The sequence below is a fragment of the Limulus polyphemus genome, unplaced genomic scaffold (genome assembly GCF_000517525.1).
Source record: "Limulus polyphemus unplaced genomic scaffold, Limulus_polyphemus-2.1.2 Scaffold1308, whole genome shotgun sequence".
NCBI classification, from domain to species: Eukaryota; Metazoa; Arthropoda; class Merostomata; order Xiphosura; family Limulidae; genus Limulus; species Limulus polyphemus.
In genome coordinates, this window is record NW_013666918.1 from 60,788 (window position 1) to 85,392 (window position 24,605).

General features: G+C 31.5%; 1 protein-coding gene across 1 annotated transcript in view; it reads left to right on the forward strand.

Annotated features, from left to right (window-relative positions):
* The window catches only part of LOC106463033 (serine/threonine-protein kinase unc-51-like), a 149,148-nt gene that overhangs the window by 52,062 nt on the left and 72,481 nt on the right, over positions 1 to 24,605 (forward strand). Inside the window, exons 7-10 of the mRNA XM_013923003.2 lie at positions 973 to 1,074; positions 4,498 to 4,556; positions 4,896 to 4,978; positions 11,319 to 11,363. Of these exons, the coding sequence (XP_013778457.2) occupies positions 973 to 1,074; positions 4,498 to 4,556; positions 4,896 to 4,978; positions 11,319 to 11,363 (289 nt within the window). The remainder of the gene's footprint in view (positions 1 to 972; positions 1,075 to 4,497; positions 4,557 to 4,895; positions 4,979 to 11,318; positions 11,364 to 24,605) is intronic.

Here is a 24,605-nt window from a genome sequence, read left to right on the forward strand (position 1 = left end):
AAATCTTTTATTGACATGTATTGGTTTTAACTCGCTGTATTTTTACATTTTACTTTAATTTACGTTCATTGTTTTTACCAGTTGTTTGGCGCAGATAGCCTTGCTGCTTTGCACCATAAAGCACCAAACCAACCAACCATCTACAGTATCTTACCCTTAATTTCCAATTCTGTGTGAGCTTCTTCTTTCAACTCTCTAACTTTACACATTATGTACTTTCTCCAAATAAAATTGAAGTCAATTTTCAATTGCTTTTGCAGTGTTAACTTGTGTTTCAAGTTCAAGAACACTTCAGCTGTTGCTAGTTTCAAACTGTATTTAATATTTTGAAAGCTATGCAGAACAATGTTATTAGCAAGTGTTGCAACATACTCTTAACTTTCTAAGTTAGTTTAGGGCAAAATGTAAGTTCTTACACAAAAAAATGCTTCACCTCATTTACATTATTAATAGATATTAGAGTTATATTTTGATTCAAAATACTTTTTAATATGTCACTGAAAGTTGTAAGTGCTTTTAGTATAATAAAATTTAAAGGGCCATTTGTATAAATATTGATATGTGTATATACATATAATCAAGAGTACATACTGAAATTACAGTGTACATTATTTTGGCTGTGTAGCAGGAATTAAAATAAGAAGTGAAATTCATATAATAGCTACAAACTTTTTAAAATTAGAACAAGACATGATCAAAATTACACATCCCAATGACATTTACAAGTGAATATTGGAGGTAGAGGTCATTATATTTTTGAAGTGAATATTGGAGGTATATGTCATGATCTTTTGATATTTAGTATTGGAGAAAGAGGTCATGCTCTTTTTTAAGTATTAGGAATAGAAGTCATGTCTTTTTAAAGTGAGTAAGGCAGAAATCATGTTGTAAAGTATACTCAAGTATAGATAATTTGAACAGTTACTAAATGAAAAATTCTTACATTTTGATTAGTTTTTTTCTTTTTTTCAGGCTCCAGAAGTAATTATGTCAATTAAATATGATGCCAAAGCTGATTTGTGGAGTATAGGAACTATAATTTTCCAGGGATTTACTGGAAGGGCACCTTTTCAGGTAAGTGGATAACTTGTATTACTACACAAAACTCCCTATAAATTTAACTGTCCATTAAATTTTTGACTTTCATATCTGAGAATTGTTATCACTGGGAAGATATAGTTTCTGTTAGGTTATTATTTTCTATTAAGAGTTTTGTATCTAAATGTATTTTTACACTGTTTAATTAAAAGTTTGTAGTTTCAAGTACATAAGTATAAAATGGAAAAATTGCATTGGGTTAAATTTCAAAAGAAGAATTATCTTCAAGAAGAAAGATTCCATATATATATATATATAAATATACTTCAAGAAGCCATTTGACTTGTGGTCTGATCATAATTGATATTTTGCAGTGGGACATGAGATATTTTGAAACAAAGACTTTCATAGGCTTTAAGCAAAAGCAGATTGTTTTTTGTACTACCTAGCACCCACCTTGTAATGAAGTTTTTGACTCCAAGCAAATATTACATAATGCTTAATAAAATTCTATGAGATCTTCATCGGTGTGTGTGTGTGGGCATATACTGTGTTGGTGTGTAAAAAATTTATAATTCTAAATGTGTATAACTGTGTATAATTCTAAATGAACCTAGTTAGAATATTGTCTTCATATGTATAGTTTACAACTACAACTTTCAGGAGTATTTCAGAAATAATTAACTTGTGTTATTAATTTTTCATGTATGCTTAACTACAATTCATCATAATCATCAGTCCCTTGATTTGTGTTGGAAAAACTAATCTGGATGCCTCAAGAGGTGCTATCTTTCTTTCTGTTTTTGAATACCTAGTTGCTCATGTACTTACATTATATTGTCCTGTTTTTTGTAGCCAGCATCTTCTTTCCTTTTGCCTTCAATTTTTTTCTTGCGTGATGGTGTTAGCCAAATTGTTGGTATGTGTCACATGACCACCCCTGTTGAGTTTCCTTCTTTTTATGATAGGAAAAACAGGTTTATGGTCTCCATTGGCAGTTTTTAATTCTTGGCAGACACTCGTTGGTTTTATGAGCCATGTGTGTAGCACAAGCAGCAGAGTGAGTTCTGACCTTTAAATTGATAATTCATTCACTAATTAAAAAATCATATAGTCTTATCACACCTTTCTTATCAAACAAAATGTTGGAAGCCTTTACATCTTTGATATAACAATCTGACTCAGTTATTTGAAGGCTTTTACTCTTTTTTGAATAAATGTCCGAACAATTGGATTAGAAGATGTATGAGAACTTTCTTCAGTAGAAACTTGGCTCAGAACTAAGGAACTTGTTTATAGTATTTTATGAACCATTTTATCACCAGTTAAGTTACACCACATATAAAAAATATACACAATTAGGAAAAGCATGTAACTTTTAATGGTAATTTTTTTATTTTGAACCAAATATCTTACTGTTAAACATTTATTTTGTGATGTTAATGAAGATCACTAGGCTTTGTTCATGAATATATCAAGTATTTTTTTTTTACTAGTCTGCATGCAAAGTGATTTTCATGTTAAGATTAAAAATACTTTTCTTCATCTCAAAAATCTCAAATTTCATTTGCGTAATCTCTAAAACCTCTTAGATACATTTCAAATCTTTGTTTTAGTAAAACTTTATATTTTATCAGTTATTTTCTCTACCATAATTCTATAAAAGGTTGGTCAATTTAATCGACCCCCAAAAAATTTTAAAAATCTAAATTTTTTTTTTCTTTCTAGAGTGACTTCAAATTGTAACTTGAAACTACATTCATTTAACCTAAGTAGCATTAAACTCGTAACAGTATACATCTGTTTATTTTTAAATTTTTTTGTTTTATTGCCTTTTGAACCATGTCTAACTTCTATTTATGCTATTATAAGTTGTAAATCGCTTGGGAAGTTAGAGTTCACATTACACTATTGAATTACATTACCCACAAGCTGTTTGTGTGCCTCGTGAAACATTATTATATTATTATTTATTTTACCTAATCTAACTTTAACTAACCTAAAGAGATCCCTTTACATTTTACTTACTTTTATAATAATAAATAAAAAACACAGGAAAAACAATAAATTAAGTACTTACCTGGGTCTTCTTTTTTTTTGCTGTCAACTTTTGATGACATTTAACCTTACTTTTTTATATACTAATGGTAGTAATGTACTAGATAATTGTTATTTAATTAAATTATGCACCTAAGAACATAGAATAATAACATGCAAAAAGCAGACAATTTTCCCTAACTATAACAGTTTTTCTGGCTTTCTAACTATGAAACAAAAACTGTTACAAATTTATCCAAGCTATTTGATATCTTTCCTGTGGGAATGAAGCTCGTAGTAACTGAGAAATTGATAATTCTCTGTTCAGAAAACAACATAATATAATACATCATTTGATAGATGAAAACCTTGGCTTTCTGTTGGTTAAACAGATTATTTTATTAAGTGTAAGCGAGAACTATTAACAAATCGTGAAAGAGAGAATGTGACAGATGGGTGGTAAAGGGGTCTGATTTTCTATTTGATAGCTCAGTAACCAAACAAGATTGAAGGCTTTAAAAATTATGGTTTGTCTGAGCAATGAAGACTTTATAATGAATAATTTACTTTAAATTTCATACTTATTGGAGGGGTGTGGAATAAAATAGAGAAGAGGGGATGCATAGAGAAAATGTCACATTTCTCACACTAGGGGAAATTCAGGATTTTTTAAATATTGCCTTATAAAATTAAGAACTTAAAACTTGTATGCTATTAAAATATGGATTATTAGCCATGTTTTTATGCTGTATTTATTGGTATACCATAAAAAGAAAGCTACTAATTGGTATAACATAAACAAAAAGTAGTTTAATTAAAATTTGAATGTAAGCTACTAAAACCTCGTGACATGCACTGTAAAGGATGGTCAGGGTGATAGGGTTAAAAGAGTTTTTAGCTGTGTCTAACATCACTAATTATTAAATAAAAGGTTGAAGGTTGGGAGTTTGGTAGAAGTTTAGGGTGGCTCATTTCTACTATAAGAATAGCATTTTCTTTCTTTTTTATAATATCAAATAAAAGGGTGGAGGTTGGGAGTTTTACATTGTAGAATTTTTAGGATAGTTTAATTCTATGTTAAGCTTATTTATAAGTATTAAGGGTAACTGCCTTCCCATAAGTGGCTGCAGACAGTGAAAAGAAGTTAGAGTTCAGACATTGTGGGTTCAAGTACTCAACTCCTGACCCTTAACTTATTCTCCCCAGTTGGTGGTGAGTTTGGCTTTGGTATTGTGTTTTTGTCTGATAGATGGAATATCCCCAACACATCTGGGTGTTATGACCACAGGTATTATCCATTATAACTTAAGGATGACAATGACGAATGATAATGGAGGAATAAGTTGGAATTTTAGCTTCATTATATTGTGTTTGGTTTGTGTGTGTTTATATATCTATATATAATTTGTTTAATTTTAACAGGCACAAACGCCTCAAGCTCTGAAACAATATTACGAGAAAAATCCCAACCTCGTACCCAAGTGAGTACTGACAGAAGTTATGTAATATTGAAATACTATTTGATCTAGAAATGTTATTCTGATTTTCATATGACTTTATCAAGATTTTCTGAAACACCTTTTTGATCAGATTTGTGTTTCAACTTTGTTGACTTCATTCTAATAAATATCTTATTTTTTCTCTAAGTTTGCCATATTTTTGATCATAGTACTTTGTTTATGACTGATATCTTTTGTATTTAAATCATACTTTAATGGCCTGAGCCAGTACAGCATCCAATGTTAATGTTGTGCATCTACCTAATAAAATACTTTTTCTGTTGTAAGGTAGAATGAATACTATTTTAATATTTTCCTTAGAATACCCACAGGAATGTCACCAGAATTGGCTGACCTTCTTCTAAGACTGCTGAAGAGAAATGCAAAAGACAGAATGGATTTTGGTAGGGTGTAACATTTCTATATATATATATATATGTACAGATAATCAAATTGTTTTGAAATGTTTTAGATTTTAAATATTTAATCCAGCTATATTGCCACCTGATGAAAACCATATTACATTCCCTTTTGTTCACTTTTATGAAGGAATTGTGATGAAGAGTTTTTGATCATTCTTATAAGTATTTTTAAGTAAGAAGCTAAGTAAGAATAACTTAAATGCTTAGCTTACTGACTAACACCTGATGACTTGTGTAAAACTATTTTGTGGCCAAGGTTTCATTATATTTTTCAAGTTCGAAAATTATGTAACTAAAACTCTGTCTATGGCTTGTTGAGTTGAGTTTATTATAGTTTTGAGCTTCATAAAAATAATTTACAGATAATGTAATTCAGTAATATTTTTAATTTTAATAATTTGTAGAAAAACTTTACTGCTTCATTTTAAGTTGTGAAATGCATATTTTAAAATATTTTACTGTGTGTAAACATAATTAGTTGCTTATCCAAATATTGTTTGTGTTTTTGGTATATTTTTATTCTTTGACTGGCAAATTAATATTATGCTACAAAATATTTTACTGTGTAAATATGGTTAGTTGTGTTAACAGATTCTGCTTGTATTTTTGGTATGTTTTTACTACTTGACTGGCAAGTAAACTTGATCTTCGAGGTTGATTGAAAAATAAAATTCTAAACTGTAGCTAAGCCACAAACAGCAATGATGTATGTGAGTATGTTGGCAGTTAGCAGCAATGAATTTCTTTGACAGAAATTTTTTGTATAAAATCCTAGTTATTGAGATACCATTACTTATTTTTTTAATAGTTAAACTAGTTTGAAGAATATTAGGTATGTATTGGCCTGGCATGGCCAGGTGGTTAGGGTGCTCGACTCGCAATCTGTGGGTTGCGGGTTCAAATCCCTGTCACACCAAACATGCTCGCCCTTTCAGCCATGGGTTATTATAATGTGATGGTCAATCCCACTATTTGTTGGTAAAAGAGTAGCCCAAGAGTTGGTGGTGGGTGGTGATGACTAGCTTTCCCTCTAGTCTTACACTGCTAAATTAGGGACGGCTAGTGCAGATAGCCCTCATGTAACTTTGTGCGAAATTCAAAACAAACAATGTATATGTTTGTGCCAAACAGGTGTACATAAGAATATTTTTGGTATAATATAAATATTTGTGAGTAATGGTGGATAATATGATAAGTTTTGATTACTATATTTATGAGCTGCTAAAATTTTTTTATACACATAGTAAGAATAGTTTTGGCAATCTTGAAGTTAAACTTCTGTCAGTAATAGGCTGTCTGCAAATGTATTTAAATAACATGAAGTAAAATTTAAAAAAATTAAATCAAATTTTATAATATTAAATCAAATTTAGATGAATTTTGTCAGGTTGTGCACTATCTACCAAATTATTAATACTAAACTAGGCTTAAGTTTGTTTGTTCTGTTTATTATTATTATTATTAAAGGTGCTTTCTTTAATCTGCATTGACTGGAAAAAGAAAAAGTGGTAGTGGGGGTAAAAAAGAGGGAAGAAGAATTGAAAAGGGGGCAAACATTAAATAATTAAGTAAAATAAACAGGTAAATTATGTGTGTGTGTGTGTGTGTGCATGCAGACACACACACATAAAATAGTAATAGGCTGTCAACTTTTGTGTGGTAGATTTTACATCTAGGGAAGAGGATTAACAGGTTGACTCTAACTGTTTACCTTCTTAAGCAGAGAGAAACATCAGATGTGTTTGATCTGGTTACAAGGCCATTCTGGAGGTTAGGTATTGAACCCAATGGATGGTACCAGCAGCTCCATCTCTGGTAGCCCTAGGGTGGTAAGGTTCCTCTCCACCCTTTCCTATCAGCAGCATTATGGACATTAAACTTTAAGCTGACATGTATTAAACTGTGCAATGACAAATGTCTCAAGGCACAAACACGAGAGCGAAGAAGAAGGAAGACATGAAGGTACTTAAAAGGAGGAAGATGAATTACAAATGTGTTCAGATAATACCTTGGAATGCTTGTAGCCACAAAATGAAAGAGTGACCATGGAAAAAAACAATGTCATAATGAAGCAAGAAACCTTGGCTGCCGAGGTTATTCCGGGCCTGGTGGTAATCATGTACATACAGACCCACATAATATAAGTTAACTATAAAATGCAACTTGCTAAGCCTTTTTCATGGCAAAGTTTTTAATGCACTCTGAAAAGTCAATTTGTATGGGCCCCCCTGATGATACTGGGCCTGGGATTAATCCCCCTCCTTATCGGTGGTCCTGCAAGAAACAAAGCTACGGGAGAAAATATCATATTGCAGAAACATCAGAATATTTTTTTGAACTTTTTATGGTGGATGGAAATGTCAGTTGAGGACTTCTTATCCTTGTAGATATTAACACTGAATATTGCCAAGTACCTATTCTTAGAAATATAGTGGGAGCAGAGGTTCTGGTAATCAATCTGAAGATTGTTGGTACAGAATTCAGTCTACTCAATTTGTATATCCACAGTGACATAATGACAGTGGAAAAGAAATGGATTAGTTTGCTAAATCCTCTCATAAACATGGGCTAAAGAGTCATCATTACAAGCAACTTTAATGCCCTTAACTTTATCTTCCTGGACACTGAAAGAAATGTGAATGGAAGATCATTTGAAGAAGTGCTGCAAAATATCTTCTGTATTCTAGCTAATAATGACATTCACACAGTCTCACTTCACTTTTTTCACTTTTACTTTCACTTACTTTACTTACTGTATCTGCATGTATTTATAACACACGACAGAAAAATCTAAAAATATCTAGCCCTCTAGTAACAACAATATTAAAAATGAGAAAACTTAGAAGCTTTGAGTATGATGATGTCAACAATATTATGAAAGTCTGGTACAATTATTAAACTGCATACACAATGTACAACTCGTACAGAGTTATGTAACGAAACTTGTCATAAGTATCACTTTTAAAAGAATTAACTTTTAACATTCTTGTTATGAAAAATAAATAATTGTTAAATATCGAAATAAACTAAATAAAAACTCTTAAACTAAACAAGCTTGTATATCCAAAAATAAGCCCTTCTTTAAAAAAAATGTTTACAATAATTTTTTTTTACACTATATACAAAGACTGTTTTTAGTTCATACACAAAGTATCCTCATATTGTTTGCACCACATATGACATGTGCCATGTCCATCTGTGTCTCAGTAGCTGCACCCATTTAGTCTTTTTCCCTCTTGAAGTACCTTTTCAACAGATTGGTGTGGTAGATCTTGGTCTTCCCATCCACTTTCACCTTATATTCCAATATGTTGACTACTTCCTTCAATTCAAAAGGTCCTTTCCACTGCAAGGTGAGTTTGTTGTTGTCTGTAGATAACAGAACCTTCTGTCTAACCTTAAAAATGTTGATCCAGGGAATTTTTGTTATAGAAATGCTCTTGACTGCCTTTTATATGTTTAGTTTCCCCAGTAGAATTGCTTTGATAAATCTGGTACAGTACTCCTTTCTAGCCCTCTGTTTTGTAAGTCTCTTTCCCTTGTGTCTTGTGCTTAACCTTCTTTTGGGCGCTGTCTCAAAGTTTCTGTTCCTATAGACCTACATTCAGGATGTCACTTTTTGATAATTGCATGGGCTTGATGTCTTGCTTTATAATCTTCCCTTGAGCTCTTGTAGTGACTTCACATACTTCATCCATATTCTTTCTGTTTGGTTCCTTCAAACCTTTACTGCTTGGTATATTTCCAATCACCAAGTCATAGATTGGTGCTTTCATACATGTGGCTTCAAGATATTTCACATAGTATGGAGTATACCTCTTTAATTGTGCTATGGGAAACTCTCTCACTGTCCCATTAGTCAGTGCACACATACATACCTTGCCATCATCAGATGATCAGATCCTAGACTGGTTCTTACTGCTGCACCCAATGTGTCATGGGACTTTCACTTTCTTCTTCCCGACATAACCTTCGCCTTCTGGCATACTGTGGTTTGTTGTCACCTCTTCATGTTTGTCACATGCTTCGATCGCTACTGGCACTGTTGATCCATCTGCTAAGTTGAGCTGACCATCAGTCATGCACTATTTAATAATGGAGATAGCACTTCCTTCTTGTGATGATTCTGTTGTGTTGTTTCTATTCTGTTTTTTTCTGGCTGCAGTATCCATGATGGCAGTCACTTTTTTCTTGTTTCTTGCCAGCACCATCTTTGTAGGTAGCTCCCGCTGCTTTATGTTCATATTTCTGCTGTTGCTTGTTGGTGATAGACTTGTACTTTATTGCAATATGCCCTATTTTATAACAAATGTAGGATCTCTTCTCCCTTTTGTCTGTTGAGTTCTTGTCACCTTTGGTGGTATACTGTATACTCCCAGTTTCAACTTTAACTGGTTATACTTGAACTTGCCAGTTATACTCCCTCCATGGGCTTCCATATACTGTTCTGCCAGCTTGATCATCTCATCCATGTGTTTTGGTTCTCTTTCCTTTAGGAACAGTGACATGCCAGTGGAGCAGGTGATCATGAACTGTTCACATATTAGTAGATCTGCCAGTCCTTCAAAACCATTTCACACTTATCAGTTCATCTTATAAAGTATCACTTTAGATGTGCCACAAACTGAAATACAGTTTCTCTAATGTCAGGTTTAACTGGTAAGTTCATAGCATTTCAGAAAGGCCACTTTTAACTTGTTATAGTCTGTGGGATATTTTGATGTCATGCTTGCATATACTTGTAGGCCTTTTCCTGTGAGAATGGGCTGAGACAGACTGCCTAGTCACCTTTGTTCTAGTTTTGACTTTGGGGGAATCTTTCATATCTCTCCAGGAAAGCATCCATGTCGTCTTTCTATTCATCAAATTTGGGTAGCTTAGGTCGGTTGGCCCTGACCCCATTATCATTCTTTGATCTTTTCTTTTTCTGTTGAGTGAGCTTGGGGATCTCAATTTGTGCTCTTATTCTCTCTATTTTCTTTCTTTATTTATTTTTCTTCTTTCAGTCTTTATTCCTCTCTTTCTAGTTCTTGTTGTTATTTAACAAACAATCATAGTTTTCCATCTTTGAACCCAAGATGCTCTCCTTTCTCTATCCATTTATCAAAAGTATTCAACGTGGTTAGATAACATGATTGTAATCTCTACACCATTTTTGCCACCACTACAGTTGTGCATATATAGGCTAATACTGTTTATCACTATAATCCTGGCTGGCTCCAAATGTCAGGATTTTACATGGGCCAGGATTTTTTTACAGTAGATGTCTGTGACTTGTTGGTGATAAGTTTCTGTCATTAAGTGTTGTCAGTAGTAAAAGTTGTGTAGGGTGTGATGTTATTAGATATAATGTCTGTCAGACAGTATAGTCAAGTAGTAAAAGTTGTGTAACTGTAATTTTCATAAAGGAACCATCTTTCAGAAGGTAGTCAGTAGTAAAAGTTTAGTAAGGTGTGCTATTAATAGATGAACTGTCTGTCAGAAGGTAATCAGTAGTAAAAGTTATGGATGTGATGTTATTAGTGGAATTGTAGGGCAGAGTATAATTCTGTAGTAAAGGCTTTGTTATTAGATTAATTGTCATTCAATATCAAAATTGACATTTAAGCATTAAGGCTTTATTGAAACATGTACTTTGTTTAACATTTGAAGTAAAAGTTTTGTCAGGATTAAAGTCATAGGGACAGTTTGGGTAAAGTATAATTTTATGAGGTATACTGTCAGTTGGTAGTGGCAATGATAAAAGTTGTGTAGGGTGTACATGTGATGTTATTTGTTAAATGACAGTTAAGACTGAAGTCATTAATAAAGGTTGTTTAAGTGTAATCCTTCTATGTGAACCATATCAGGATTAAGATCTGTTGAAAGGTGTAATGTTGTTTTAAAGATTATGTTTGAAGTTCAGAGTTATAGTGAACACAGTGGTAGGAGATGAGCTACAGCTTATCTCAAGTTTTAACATTGTAAGTTTTTGTTTGAGTAAATTGGGTAAGTACATTTTAGTCTGCTAGCCAGAACTTGGGGAATTTAAGTAAAAGCATTGGTAAACTGTGTTTAGTTTTAGAACAATCTTTATAAATATGGTAGATGCAAGTTAATGAGGACAGTCTTTTAAATCTTAAAGGAAATATGAAAGTCTACTGGGTACACAGAATAGTGAATTTTATTTTAATCAAAAGAGGCAGTTATATAAAAAGCAATGTTTGAAGTAAATATTAAAGTGTTTTTATGTTTAAAATCAGTTGTTAATTTATATATAAGAAGTTTTTAATGTTACATGGATATCAAGAATAATCTTCTACTTTTGTGTTATCTTTTCTAGATGAATTCTTTTCTCATCCTTTTTTGAAGCCACCCACAAAAAAAAGTAAGATGTTCAAAGAATTTGGTGTTTATAAGAATAGACAATTTTTAAATTTAAGTATTATATGCTGTTATATGTTGACAGTATATGAGTTTTATAATTTATTACAGGAGTTGTAGTTGGATTTTAAATATCGCAAACACATAACATTCTGAAAAATGTGTATAGTGTATGATGTTATATATAGTAATTGTTAACTAAGAAATATTTTAAAATTGATACTTGTAATTTTCTAACGTATAGTTAGTGTAATTTGTTTCGACTTTCATTTCTGCACAGCTCCAAGGAGTCTCATACATAAATAACAAGCTAATCAGATTTTTCAGAATTTTTCTGCCCATTCCAAAGTATAGGTTTATGTTTGTTAAGAGTCTATCATCCTTTTGGAATTTAATTATCCATGTCTTGTTTTTTCATGTGATTTTCATTTTTGTTGGTGATTTCACTACTATAGACTGAGGAAGCACAACCTTGGAAATATCTATAGGTAACATTTAGATACAATTGAATATAGTAGGTTATAAACTATCTAAACCATTATAGAGTAAATAAAGTGGTTTGAGCAGTAATTTATGACTTTATGAATAAGTAACCAAACTGAAATCCTGCAGTGATGAACAACAGAATCTAATGGGAAGTGTACAAGACTTAAGAACAAACCACAGATCTGGAATTTTTTATAGTCTCTTTAGACATTCTTTTCATTCTTAAAAATTCTTTCATGACAAGACATTAGGTAGGTTGATATAATACTGAACTTTCTACTTGACTATAGGAAAATATGTGTTCATAAAACATATTAGGTTGAGGCAAGTACTGGGCACCCTAATTAACTATACTAGAATAAAATATGCATATTTGCAAAATGCACACCCTCCACTTTTTTGTGCATGAAATATGCAGGATTTTTGCTAAAGTGTAACTTCTGTTATTAGTAATTAGTTGTATTACTTAAGTGAACTGTATTGAAACTAAAGGACATGTTCTGGAGAGGTTCTAAAGAAATAACATTATAGTTGCTACATATGTCACAAGTTTATTAATTCCACAGTTGAAATCTAAAATGTTACCAGATAATGTATTTAACCCATTGACTGCAGTTGCTCTAAATGAGTGTGAATTTTTGCAAGCCATAAACCATATACAGCATACTCTCATTCAACTGCCATAGGCGGACTGTATGCCATACAGCGAGTTGGCAGTCAATAGGTTAAAAAATCTGCATGTTATATATTATTGGAAATCTTTGAAATTACACTAGCTTGAACACCCATGTGAAATATGATAGTAGAGTACATTAGCTCTATAGGAAGTAGCTAATAGGCTTTTGCTGTTATTTATTGCTTTTTATGCAAAGATTACTGATTTGGTAATACAAAGTAGGACAATAAATCCATAAAATAAAAATAAAACAGATGTTAAAAAGATTAACAGGTGAAAGTGTTAATAAAAATTATTTGGAAGGTTCTATCAATATTGCAGTTGGTGAAGAGGAGAATTGGCATTATTCATTTTATTTCATGTTTTTAAACTTTTCATTTCACTATATCTTGATGTTTTCTCTACAGTTAGTGTTGGGGCAGAGTAAATAAGAGATAAAAGATCAAATTTTAACCATTAAAAAAAAACAACTGATATTCACTAAGAGGTTTTGCAAATGAAAGTTGTAGCTTAAGATCAAAAGAAGTATTTTTATTCTTAGCATAAAAATCATCTTTCTCTCAGTGTGGTGTGGTAAAGGCTTTGGAAATTCACAGCCATATCTTTAGTAGAAATACTGCATTAACTCTTTCCATATGGGCATCGGTTTCTGCAAATGTCACAAGGCTTTACCAAGTTAGATTCAAAATTTGATTAAATTAGTTTATAATCATTAAATTACTCATTATAATATTGTTATTACTCAGGCAAAGCATAATTTTTATAGCCTTCAACCTTATTTTGTTACGGAGCCATAAACTAGAAAAATCACCCTCCTTTCTTCAGAACCACCTGTCATATCCTCTATTTCAGAAATTACCAATAGTTTGCTCTGATGTTTAATACTATATTATTCATAACCAATAGAAAATAGAAAAACCAAAGTTTTAATCTATTAAATAATGTATAATATTGTTTTCAGTACAGAGACTTGTCTATTTTGCTTTCAGTTTGAACTTTGTTCTCATGAGAAATACATCGACAAGCTTAGCTGAATTTTTTAATGGCTCTTATTGCATAGTTAGAAGGCCAGAAAAAATGATAATTATAGGACATTGTCTGCTTTTGGCATCTTATTATTCTGTGTTCTTTGACGTATTATTTATTCAAATAAAAACATTATCTAGTGCAGTATTACTATTAGAATAAAAAGTAGGGTTAAATTTAATTGACAGTCAACAGCAGAAAAAAGAAAAGAAGATCTAGATAAGTACAAAACTTCTTGTTTTTCATGTGTATTTTTCATTATTATAAAGATAGCTAAAATCTAAAAATTAGAAACTTTTTAAGTTAGATAAGGTTTGATTAGGTAAAATAAAGAAGAAAAAAAACTCTTTCATGAGGTATTCTCATGAGCATCTCACCATTAGCCTGTGCCTTAAGTAACATAATTTGAGAGGGTAACATGAGCTACATGTTTGTCAAGTAATCTACAACTTGTATGGTGGGATTATTAGTTAGACACACTTCAAGTGTAACAAAATTTAAGTAGAAACAGATGTATATCGTTATGAGTTTAAAGCTATTTAATATAAACAAATGTAGTTTCATGTTACAATTTGAAGTCATTCTAGAAAGAAAAAAGGTAATTTATATTTCATATTTTTTTATGATGTTTATGAGGTCAGTCAAATTGACTAACCTCTTATAGAGTTAGGGGTGAAAAAATAACAGATTAAGTATAAAGTTTTACTGAGAAAACTTTGGAAATTTATTTAGGAGGTTTTAGAGATGACACAAATGAGATTTGAGATATATCATATGAAGAAAAGCATTTTTAATCTTAACATGAAAATCACTTTTCACTTGGAGCAGTCAAGACTTTGATTCCATGTAGTAATGGAGAAATATTTAATGAAAATACTTCACCGAAAATTTTGATTTTTTGTCTACAAAAGACTTAAAGCTTATTGAAAGCTTACAAAATTTCAGTAAGATAAACAAAACAGATTAGAAGTTATAGTATGGAAATTATAAAGGTCAATTTAGAGACAGGAACTCGGCCAATTCAACTGAACCTGAAGCAAAAGTATTAAAAAATTTTATTTTTTTGTGCACAACACACTTTTAAAGTATTCTAAAAGCTTGCCAAGTTTCATGAAAATACCCTCAACAAATTCAAAGTTATAGGTTGTATGGTTTTGAACTTTCAAAGTTCTTCAATTTGACAAACTGCATTCTTATAAAGTTCAGACCTGCGCATTAAACTATTTCTCTGCTACTACACTTAGTAGATGGAATACAATTAAGAACAGCATAAAAACATCACTCAGAGAAATAATTCTCATTAAGAACAAGAAAAATAAATGCAAATGGATGACTGATGAGATACTGAAGAAGATGGAATTGAGAAACGAATACAAGAATACTGACAGATATGAATCTATAAATAGAGAAATAACAACTGAATGCAGAAAAGCTAAAGAAAACTGGCTGAAAGACCAGTTTCAGGAGATTGAGAAACTTGAAAGTACATAGATCCAAAGAAATGTATGATAACATAAGAATAGACACTGGATGGATAAAAGACAAGAATGGGAATATCCTCTTTGATCAACAAGAGATTTCAGAAAGATGGGTAGAATTCATAATGGATGATGATGATGAGAGAGAACCAATTCCAGACTTTTGAGCAATGACTGGACAAACCATCTTCAAAGATAAAGTGCAGAAAGTCATAAACATAATGAAAAATAGAAATGCAACTGGACCAGATGATTTGTCAGCAGAAATGTTGAAAGTGTTAAATAATTACAACCTTAATACTATAACTGACTTCTGTAATATCATAACACTGGATACATCCTAACCAAAATGAAACAATCTATATTTGTTCCACTACCAAAAAAAACAAAGCACAGAAATGTACAAACTTCAGAATAATCACTATAATGAGTCACATCACGAAACTACTCTTGAAAGTAATACAGCAGTGAATAGCAACCAAAATAGACCAAGAAGTAAGCAACTTATAGAGTGGGTTCAGACCAGGATGTGGCACAAAGGAAGGTATTTTTAATTTGAGAACAATCTGTGAACTTATCATATAGGTCCAACAAAATGTACATATACATGATTCGTAGATTACATTAAGGCTTTTTGAAAGGGTAAAACACATAAAGATGATGGAATTCTTGTGGGAGATAGGAATTGATGTGAAAGATCTACAGATCATCACAAAGATGTATTGGGAACAAACAGCAGTAGTAAGAACAGAACAGGGAATAACACCAGAGTTTAAGATCAAGAGAGGCATAAGACAAGGATGTGTATTATCATCTAGTTTGTTCAACCTACACAGAAAAAATATTTAGAGAAATAGAACATATAAGGGTAGTAGTGATCAGTGGAATTAACATCAACAACCTAAGATATGCAGATGAAACAGCACTACTAACTGTAAGTATATCAGATCTACAAGAGTTAGTAAATGAAGTAAATAAAAAAGAAAAAGACTATGAAATGGAGATGAATACTTAAAAGATGAAATCAATGGTAGTAACGAAGAACCAAGATATACCTAGAATCAATCTAACTATAGAGAGAAGATTTTACATATTTAGGACACATGAGCACTGAAGATGGTAAGAGCAAAGTGGAAATTCAAAGAAAATTGAAATAGCCATGAGTGTATTTAACAACATGTGAAAAATATTAACATCAAGAAACATTAATGTAACAACGTGGATGAGACTAGTCAAATGCTATGTGTGGTCAAAACTACTATATGGTGCTGAAACATGGACAATAGCTAAAGCAATTGCTAAAAGATTGAGGCAATTGAAATGTGAATCTATTGGAGAGTACTTAAAATATCTTGGACAGAACATAAGGCAAATGAACAAGTATTAGAATGATGAAAACTGAAAGAACACTATTACCAATTATCAAGAAAAGAAAATGTGAGTACTTTGGACATGTAATTAGAAGAAATGGAATACAGAGTCTGTTGCTAGAAGGAATAATGAATTGGAAAAGAGGAAGAAACAGACCAAAAAATATGTGGATGGATAACATCAAAGATTGGATGGGAAGATCATATAGTAACTGTATTAGAATGGTGGAAAGAAGAGAACACTGTCACTCCATGACAGTCAACCTGCTTCGAGCAGATGACGCATAATTAGTATGAGGATCATCACGTTTCAACTTATGTTAAACATTTGGATAGTGTTGTTAGAGAAAAAGACTAAGAAACTGTTACTCAAAAAAAGGATAATAGTGTAGTTCCCATCAGTAAATTGAAATAAATATCACTGTAAAAAAAATAAAAAAATTCAAATTCTGTATTTTGAGAAAACAAAAACATAGTATGTCTATAAAAATATTGGGAAACAACATACAGTGAATTAACTACCGAGACATATTAACAAAAATTTGAATTATAATGATAGAATAAAAATACAAGAATCTTTTATTATACATTAATATAACTGTATTACAGTCATTGCAATGTAAACGTTTTGTTGCCTGAAATAATTTCAAGCTGTCAAAGTTACTTTAAGTGGCAGGTTTGTTTATTATATGAGTAACAGGAGTATTAACATCTCTGATTATAAAAAATGCAGTTATGTTTTTTGTAAGAAAAGGCATAAAACTTTCAGGGTTTGGGCTTTTTCCAGGATCGGTCGAGTTATTGCAAACAAAATTTTTTATCCCTAGGCTTTATGATTAAATGAAGTTATCACATTTTGAATTTCAAGAAAACTAAAACTATAAAAACTGCTGATTGATTAAAAAAAAACAACATTTATGTGTGTTAAAGTCTGATGTAGTTTGACAGTAGACTTTAAGGTTACAGTTATAACTGTTGACATACTTATACTTCTTGGTTTGATAAACATTTGGAAATTATTGTAAGACAGTTTTGATGACTTTCTGCACGAATGTATGACACACCCTTAGCACATGTTTTGTAACATTATTTTCTTTTATTATAAAGAGGTATATTCTTCTACAGTTATTATAAGTCAATCAAACATTTCATTTGTAATAAAGTTAATAGTTTTGTTATACACGTAAATTGTCAACATTTACATTATTGTAGTTGCAATAGTTGTTAACTAGTAAATTTTAAGAGAGGTATACGGGAAATTCATTACATATACTTAAATTATTTTGGAGCCTCAACCATGTTCTTACAGTCTGTGCCACCATGTCCAATAATGTTATTTCTGATGACCAAACATCTTTAGAATATCCCTGCAGCTTAATTTCCTCTGTAAAAGGCTCTATCATAAGGCTGTCATGCCAAGGCTGGTGACTTGACTGGTATACCTTCATATGGAATGGAATGAGTACTCATTTCATTTTTCAGGTACTTAAGGTGTGGAAAGTTTGAACGAATTTGTTGTGGAATTAACTTGTAAACATGTGACTTGAGTTGCTTTTCCAGATGGAGATCCTTCTTGAATAAGTTGTATACTGTTGCCTGAGTTTTCTGGACAGCTTTTGACACTGACCTTTGTGTTTATGGATTCTCATCTGTTAATAAATGTCACAGCTCGGGTATGATTTATTTGTAAGTCTCTTTCTGGATAATTCTAGTACACCAAGTTTATAATTTCATAAATTTATTAAAATTTGAAAGGTACATCAAGGATGTTCTTTCCAACTCCGAACTATAACCACCCTGTACTACTCATGTATTCATCCAATCTTTTCTTGAACTCAGTTAAATCTTCTGCCTCCACCACTCTTGAAGGCAGCTCATTCTAAAAGCCAACCACCCTGTTTGAAAAGTAATACTGTCTAAACCACAGAAAACTCCCACGCTGCCAAAAATTTAATTTATGCCCCTTTGTCCTATTGTTTTCACTGCTAAACACAAAAAGGTTGATGTATCTATATTATCAATACCCTTAGTTATTTTAAACACGTCAATCAAATCCTCTGTGACTCTTCTCCTCTTCAGAGAAAAGAAGTTTAGAGATTTTAGTCTCTCCTCATAGGACAATCCCACATATCCTAGTGGGTCTTCTCTGAACCGTCTCCAACAATTCAATGTCCTTCTTGAGGAAGTGAGACCGAAACTGTACACAGTACTTTAAATGAGGCTTTACAAGTGATCTATACAGTGAAACAATAATATCCCTTATCTTATATTCAATATTTTTATAGATGCTACCCAAAATCCTATTAGCCATATTGCTAGCTACAATACACTGTTTAGATGACTTAAGTGATTTTTCAGTCACAACACAAAGATCTTTTTCTTCAGTATTTAACGTATTCCCATTTAAATTGTAACAATAATTTGAATTGTGAAAACCTACTTGCATCACATTACATTTTGGATAGTAAAACATCATCTGCCACATATTGGCCTGATGCATCAAATGATCTAAATCTCCCAGTAAATCTGCAGCATCTTTGATACAGTTAGCCACCCCAAAAATCTTAATGTCATCAACAAACTACAAAAGTTTTTAGTCATTCCAGAGTCAATATCATTAATATAAATCATAAAAGGCAGAGGACCCAACACAGAGCCCTGAGGCACACTGCTTGTAACTGTGATCTAACTCCATTTATTACTACTGTCTGCTTTTTACTCTTCAGCCAATTTTCTATCCAATTTAATAACATATCCCTCAGATTTAGTTTTTGTAACAAGTCTTTTGTGAGGCACATTATCAAATGCTTTGTGAAACTCAAGGTAAACCAAATCCACAGTTTTTCCTTCATCAACTCTTGCAGTAACATCCTCAAAGAATGTCAGAAGATTTGTTAAACCATGCTGGCTCTTTGACACTGTATCAAACTAATTTAAATGACTCTGTAATGCATCTTTAATCACACTTTCCAAAATCTTTCCAACTTCTGATGTAAAACTAACTGGCCTATAATTTTCTGGACAATGTTTATCATCTCCTTTAAATATTGGACTAACATAAACCAACTTCCAATCTTCTAATAATCTTCCACTACTCAATAACCTATATAAAATAATAGATAGTGGTTCACAAATAAAATCATTAAGTTCTTTTAAAACTCTAGGATAAAAGTTGTCTGGTCCAGTGGATTTATCAATTTTAAGGTTTCCCAACTTTTCTCTTACAATTTCAGAACTTAAAATGATATATTTTACATCAATTTCCATATACATTAAGTGCAGAAATTGAGGCATAACACTTGTATGTATCTTCCTTCATAAAAACTGAAGAGAACATATAATTTAATAAGTTTACCATCTCATAATGTTCTGAGATCAGCTCCCCACTATCATTTTTAAGAGGCCCAATCCTCAACCTAACATTTAGCTCACGTATCATATATCCAAAGAATTCCTTATTGTTTGATTTAACTCTCTCAGCCAACGTTCTTTTTGTATACAGTTTTTGCCCTTTTAACTTCCTTTTAACCAGCTCTCTTGATGGCATGGCCAGATGGTTAGAGTGCTCGACAAGCAATCTGTGGGTTGCGGGTTTGAATCCCCATCACAACAAACATGCTCGCCCTTTCAGCCGTGGGGCATTATTAGTTGACTGTCAATCCCACTATTAGTTGGTAATAGAGTAGCCCAAGAATTGGTGGTGGGTGGTGATGATTAGCTGCCTTCCCTCTAGTCTTACACTACTAAATTAAGGATGGCTAGCAGATAGCTTTGCACAAAATTCAAAACAACTCAAACCAAACATTACTTGACCACATGTTATAAAGCAGTGAATAACTGAAAATAGATACAAAATATTATGCTTTAAATCAAAATTTTTTTTGACTGACCGATCAACTGATATATGAAAAGCATTAGATAATTTGATACTACTAAATAACTAATTATAAAAGTTTTATTAGTTATTTACATTTCATGTTCTTTAATCTCACTCTCATAGTCCTATAGTCCTCCAAGTTCCTATTGTTTCCAGTAAGTTTAGGTTTCTTGAATTTATTATGTTTATCCCTAATATGATATCTTAAGCTTTTACTAAACAATACTGGCTTATTCTGCTCCGATGTCCTTTTTTATCTGTGGGGAATATACATGTTCTGTATGCATATCAATTTTTCCCTAAATGCTTCCCACATCTGTTCAAGATCCCCTCCCAAGTTGATCCATATTCCTTTGATTTTATATGTTATTAAATACAATGGATATTACCATCTTGGAAATTCTAAATTCTTGATCTGAACACATCGCATCTTTATGATGTCAGAGATTAATTTTTGGCAGCATCACGCTACCTACGAAACCCAAACAATGTTAAAACATAATTTTGATATATGCCATTTCACTGTGACTATATATCAGCTGTGGTTGTTAAGTGACTTACTGATTTTTGTTTTCAAAACTGCTTTAATTTGACGTACTCAGCTCTGTGGTAACATGTCCACTTGTTAAAGGTATAAACGTATGGTTTATGGGATGGAGCTGAACAAGTACATAGCATAAATAAGAGACTGTTAAAACAAAGAGATATGTATACATAGAACATTGAAAATTGAATGTACCAGTAAATACAGGAAACAAATCTGAAAAAAAAAATGTATATAGTATAGGTGACCATTGTACTGTGCAATATTGTAATATATACATATCAGATCTTTTTACATGTAAAACTAAATCGGACATTAACCCACCAGTAAGAGAACTTTTATTAACCACAGAGGGGCCCAATTTAATACTTGAAATTTCAGAAACATAAATATAAAACCCAACACTTCAAAACAAGAACATGAAACTGTAAAATCCTTCAAAATGCACACTGACAAGCCTGCTGACAGAAAAGGAGCCATAATTATTTTCATAATAGATTTGTTCATTGAAGAATGTAAGAGACAACTAACCAAAAATAGTTTCTAAAACCCTCTGCATCTCCATTAACAATATATCAAAGAAGTCTCACAAGATCTGATTCAGTATAATGAATTTCCTTCATGTGCCATGAACCTCCTCAATGTAAAATAATAGATCATTTGATAGATGAAAACATTGCCTCTTTAATGGTTATAAATACTACAGCATTGAATGTCAGAGAGAACTATTAGTAATTTCTGAAAGAGAGGATGGGACAGGTGGGTGTGGCAAGAGGGTACTGTTTTTATGCTATATTTATTGGTGTACCATGAAAAGATAGTTTCCATATCATAACGTTTTTGCACACAAAAAATCTGATTTTTTAATAAAGTGTTTTTACAAAATATTTTGTCCATGAATGTATATACAGTATTTTAAAATACTAGTTTGAATGCTAAGTATTTCCATGTTAAGATTAAAAATACTTTTATTCGTCTCAAAAATCTTAAATTTATTTCCATGCTCTCAAAAACCTTCTAAATATATTTCAAACTTGTTTTTCAGTAAAACTTTATATCTTATCTGTTATTTTTTCTACCCTAACTTTATACGAGGTTGGTCAATTTGACTGACCTCGTAAACTCCCCCTCCCCAAATCAAAATAAATCTGAATTACTTTTTTTTATCTTTCAAGAATGACTTCAAATTGTAATATGTAAATACATTTGTTTATCCTAAATAGCTTTAAACTCGTAACAGTACACGTCTATTTATACTTAAATTTTATTATTTTCTTGCTCTTTTAACCCTGTTTAACTACTATTTGCACCATTATAAGTTATAAATCACTTGGCAAACGTGCATCTCGTGTTATGCTGTTGAATTTCACTATGTACGAGCTACTCGTGAGCATACTTTATGAAAAAAAATTTTATTATATAATTATTATTTATTTCACTTAATCTAACCTTGACTAACATACTAACATGAATGGTTCCTATTTTTACATCTTAGTAACTTTATATAATAATGAAGTATACACATGGAAGACAAGAAAAAGTATTTACCTGATTCGCCTCTTCTTTTTCTTTCTTTTTTTTTTTTATCAGCTGCTGCTGATACTTGTAGATAACACTTAATCTACTTCTTTATACTAATGGTAGTGTTGCACTAAATAATTTTTTGTTTAATTGAATAATGCACCAAAGAACACAATAACACATGCAAAAAGCAGACAATATCCCATAGCTATCACCTTTTCTAACTTTCTAACTATGCGACAAGAGCTGTTAAGACTTCATCTAAGCTCCTTGATGTGTTTCCTGAAGGAATCAAGTTTGAACTGAAAGCTAAATTGACAAATCTCTTTATAGAAAACAACGTAAGATAATAGATAATTTGATAGATGAAAACGTTGGCTCTTTAATGGTTATAAATACTACTAGCATTGAATGTCAGAAAGAACTATTAGTAATTTCTGAAAGAGAGGATGTGACAGGTGGGTGTGACAAGAGGGTACTTGTTGTCTATTTCATAATTCTGTAACCAAATAAGATTGAAAACACTGTTAATTAGGCTTTCCCTGAGCATTGAGAGTATTATATTGAGGGGTGGTAAATAAATTAGTGAAGAGGGTATGCCTACAGAGCAAAATGTCACAATTCTCATACTAGGGGAAATTCCAGTTTTTTTTTTATATAGCCTTAGAAAAAAAAAGAATTTAAAACTTGTATATCATTAAAATATGGATTATTAGCCATGTTTTTATGCTATATTTATTGATGTACCATGAAAAGATAGTAGTTTGAATGTAACTCGCTAAAACCTCAGGATATGCACAGAAAAAGATGCTTGTTGAAAGAGGTTTAATGCCATTTAAAAGATCAAGAGTAACATCTTGGAGGATTCATATACAGACTATAATATATTTCTATAAACTTAAAACAAACAGAATACCTTTTAGCTTACCTTACCATTCTTTCAGCAATCATATTACCAGTATTATACAGAATTAGTACACTCTTTTAAATAGTGATGCATCTTCTACCAACATTTTTACTAACCCTCCCCTTTTTTTTCTTTCAAACATGACAGGAATTTAAAACTATTAGGTATACTCAACTGACACGGGTCTGTTACCTGCTACAAAACTGTCAGTGCAGTATATGTCTTATACGTAAGAATATGGATTACACAATAACTTTATATACACAAAATTACATTTGACCATGTTAAGGGTAACTTTATTTGTATATCACGTGTGTCATGTGTTGTAACCACTACATTAAATGGTAGTCTTCAAACATTAAAGAAATATCAAGACAGTTAGGGGATAGGACTTGCAAACATTTGTGATGGTAATAAAGACTGCCTTGTACCAAGACGCTTCATCTCGCCTATCCACAACAGTGCCGAAGATACGGCAGTCTTAGTTCTAACTCGTATCTCACAAGACAGGTTACAAAACAGAAGATCAGAACATCATTTTATTTTTAGTTGAAGTACTGAATTTTTTCACACCCTGAAAGGTAAATTTTCTCTTGAATAACTTCTTACTCTGTTATACATTAATTTGCAATGGTTGTGTATGATCATTTTATATTTTTTTGTTTCTTAATGATGTGTAAGTTAGTTACATATATTTATGTATGTGTGTGTATATATATATGTAAATTAGTAAAAAATTAACAAAATTACTTAATATCATATGTAAGTCGGCAGAAGTTGTCAGTAACCACAAAACAATTAAGTGAAAATATCAAATCTTAAAATGTAATTTAAGTATGAGCAAAGACAAAACATAGAGAAATAAAAATAAATGTTAAAAAACCTATAAGTGGTGTGTAACTGCACATTCAAAAAGTGTCCAAGATAGCCTGTCTCTTCAGTTACGTGCCAACATAAGTAAGAATCTGTCATTGTTCATTTGCATCTTCTTGCTTAAACTCTTATGGGCATTAGTGTTGGTATTTATTCTTGGGTAAGGCTTGTTCTAAGTGTTTTGTAGAGATTGATAAAACTGAAGTTTCCTTCACACTTTGTAGTAGTAGGCACAATAACAAGCATTATTTTAACACATTTTATTGAGGTATTTTGAAATCTAAACTAGAAATCAGAAAATTGCATAATATTTTCAAGATTTTGATAAAGAAAAAACAATACTGTATAAAGTTAACTTGCTGTTTTCAAGTTCTTAGATTTCTGAGGCTTTGTAATTATGAAATCAGAACAAACATTATGCTCAATGTTATGGTGCATGTCTTTTACAAGCCATTGAAGAATGATTATAATTATGCTTGTTTTAAGAC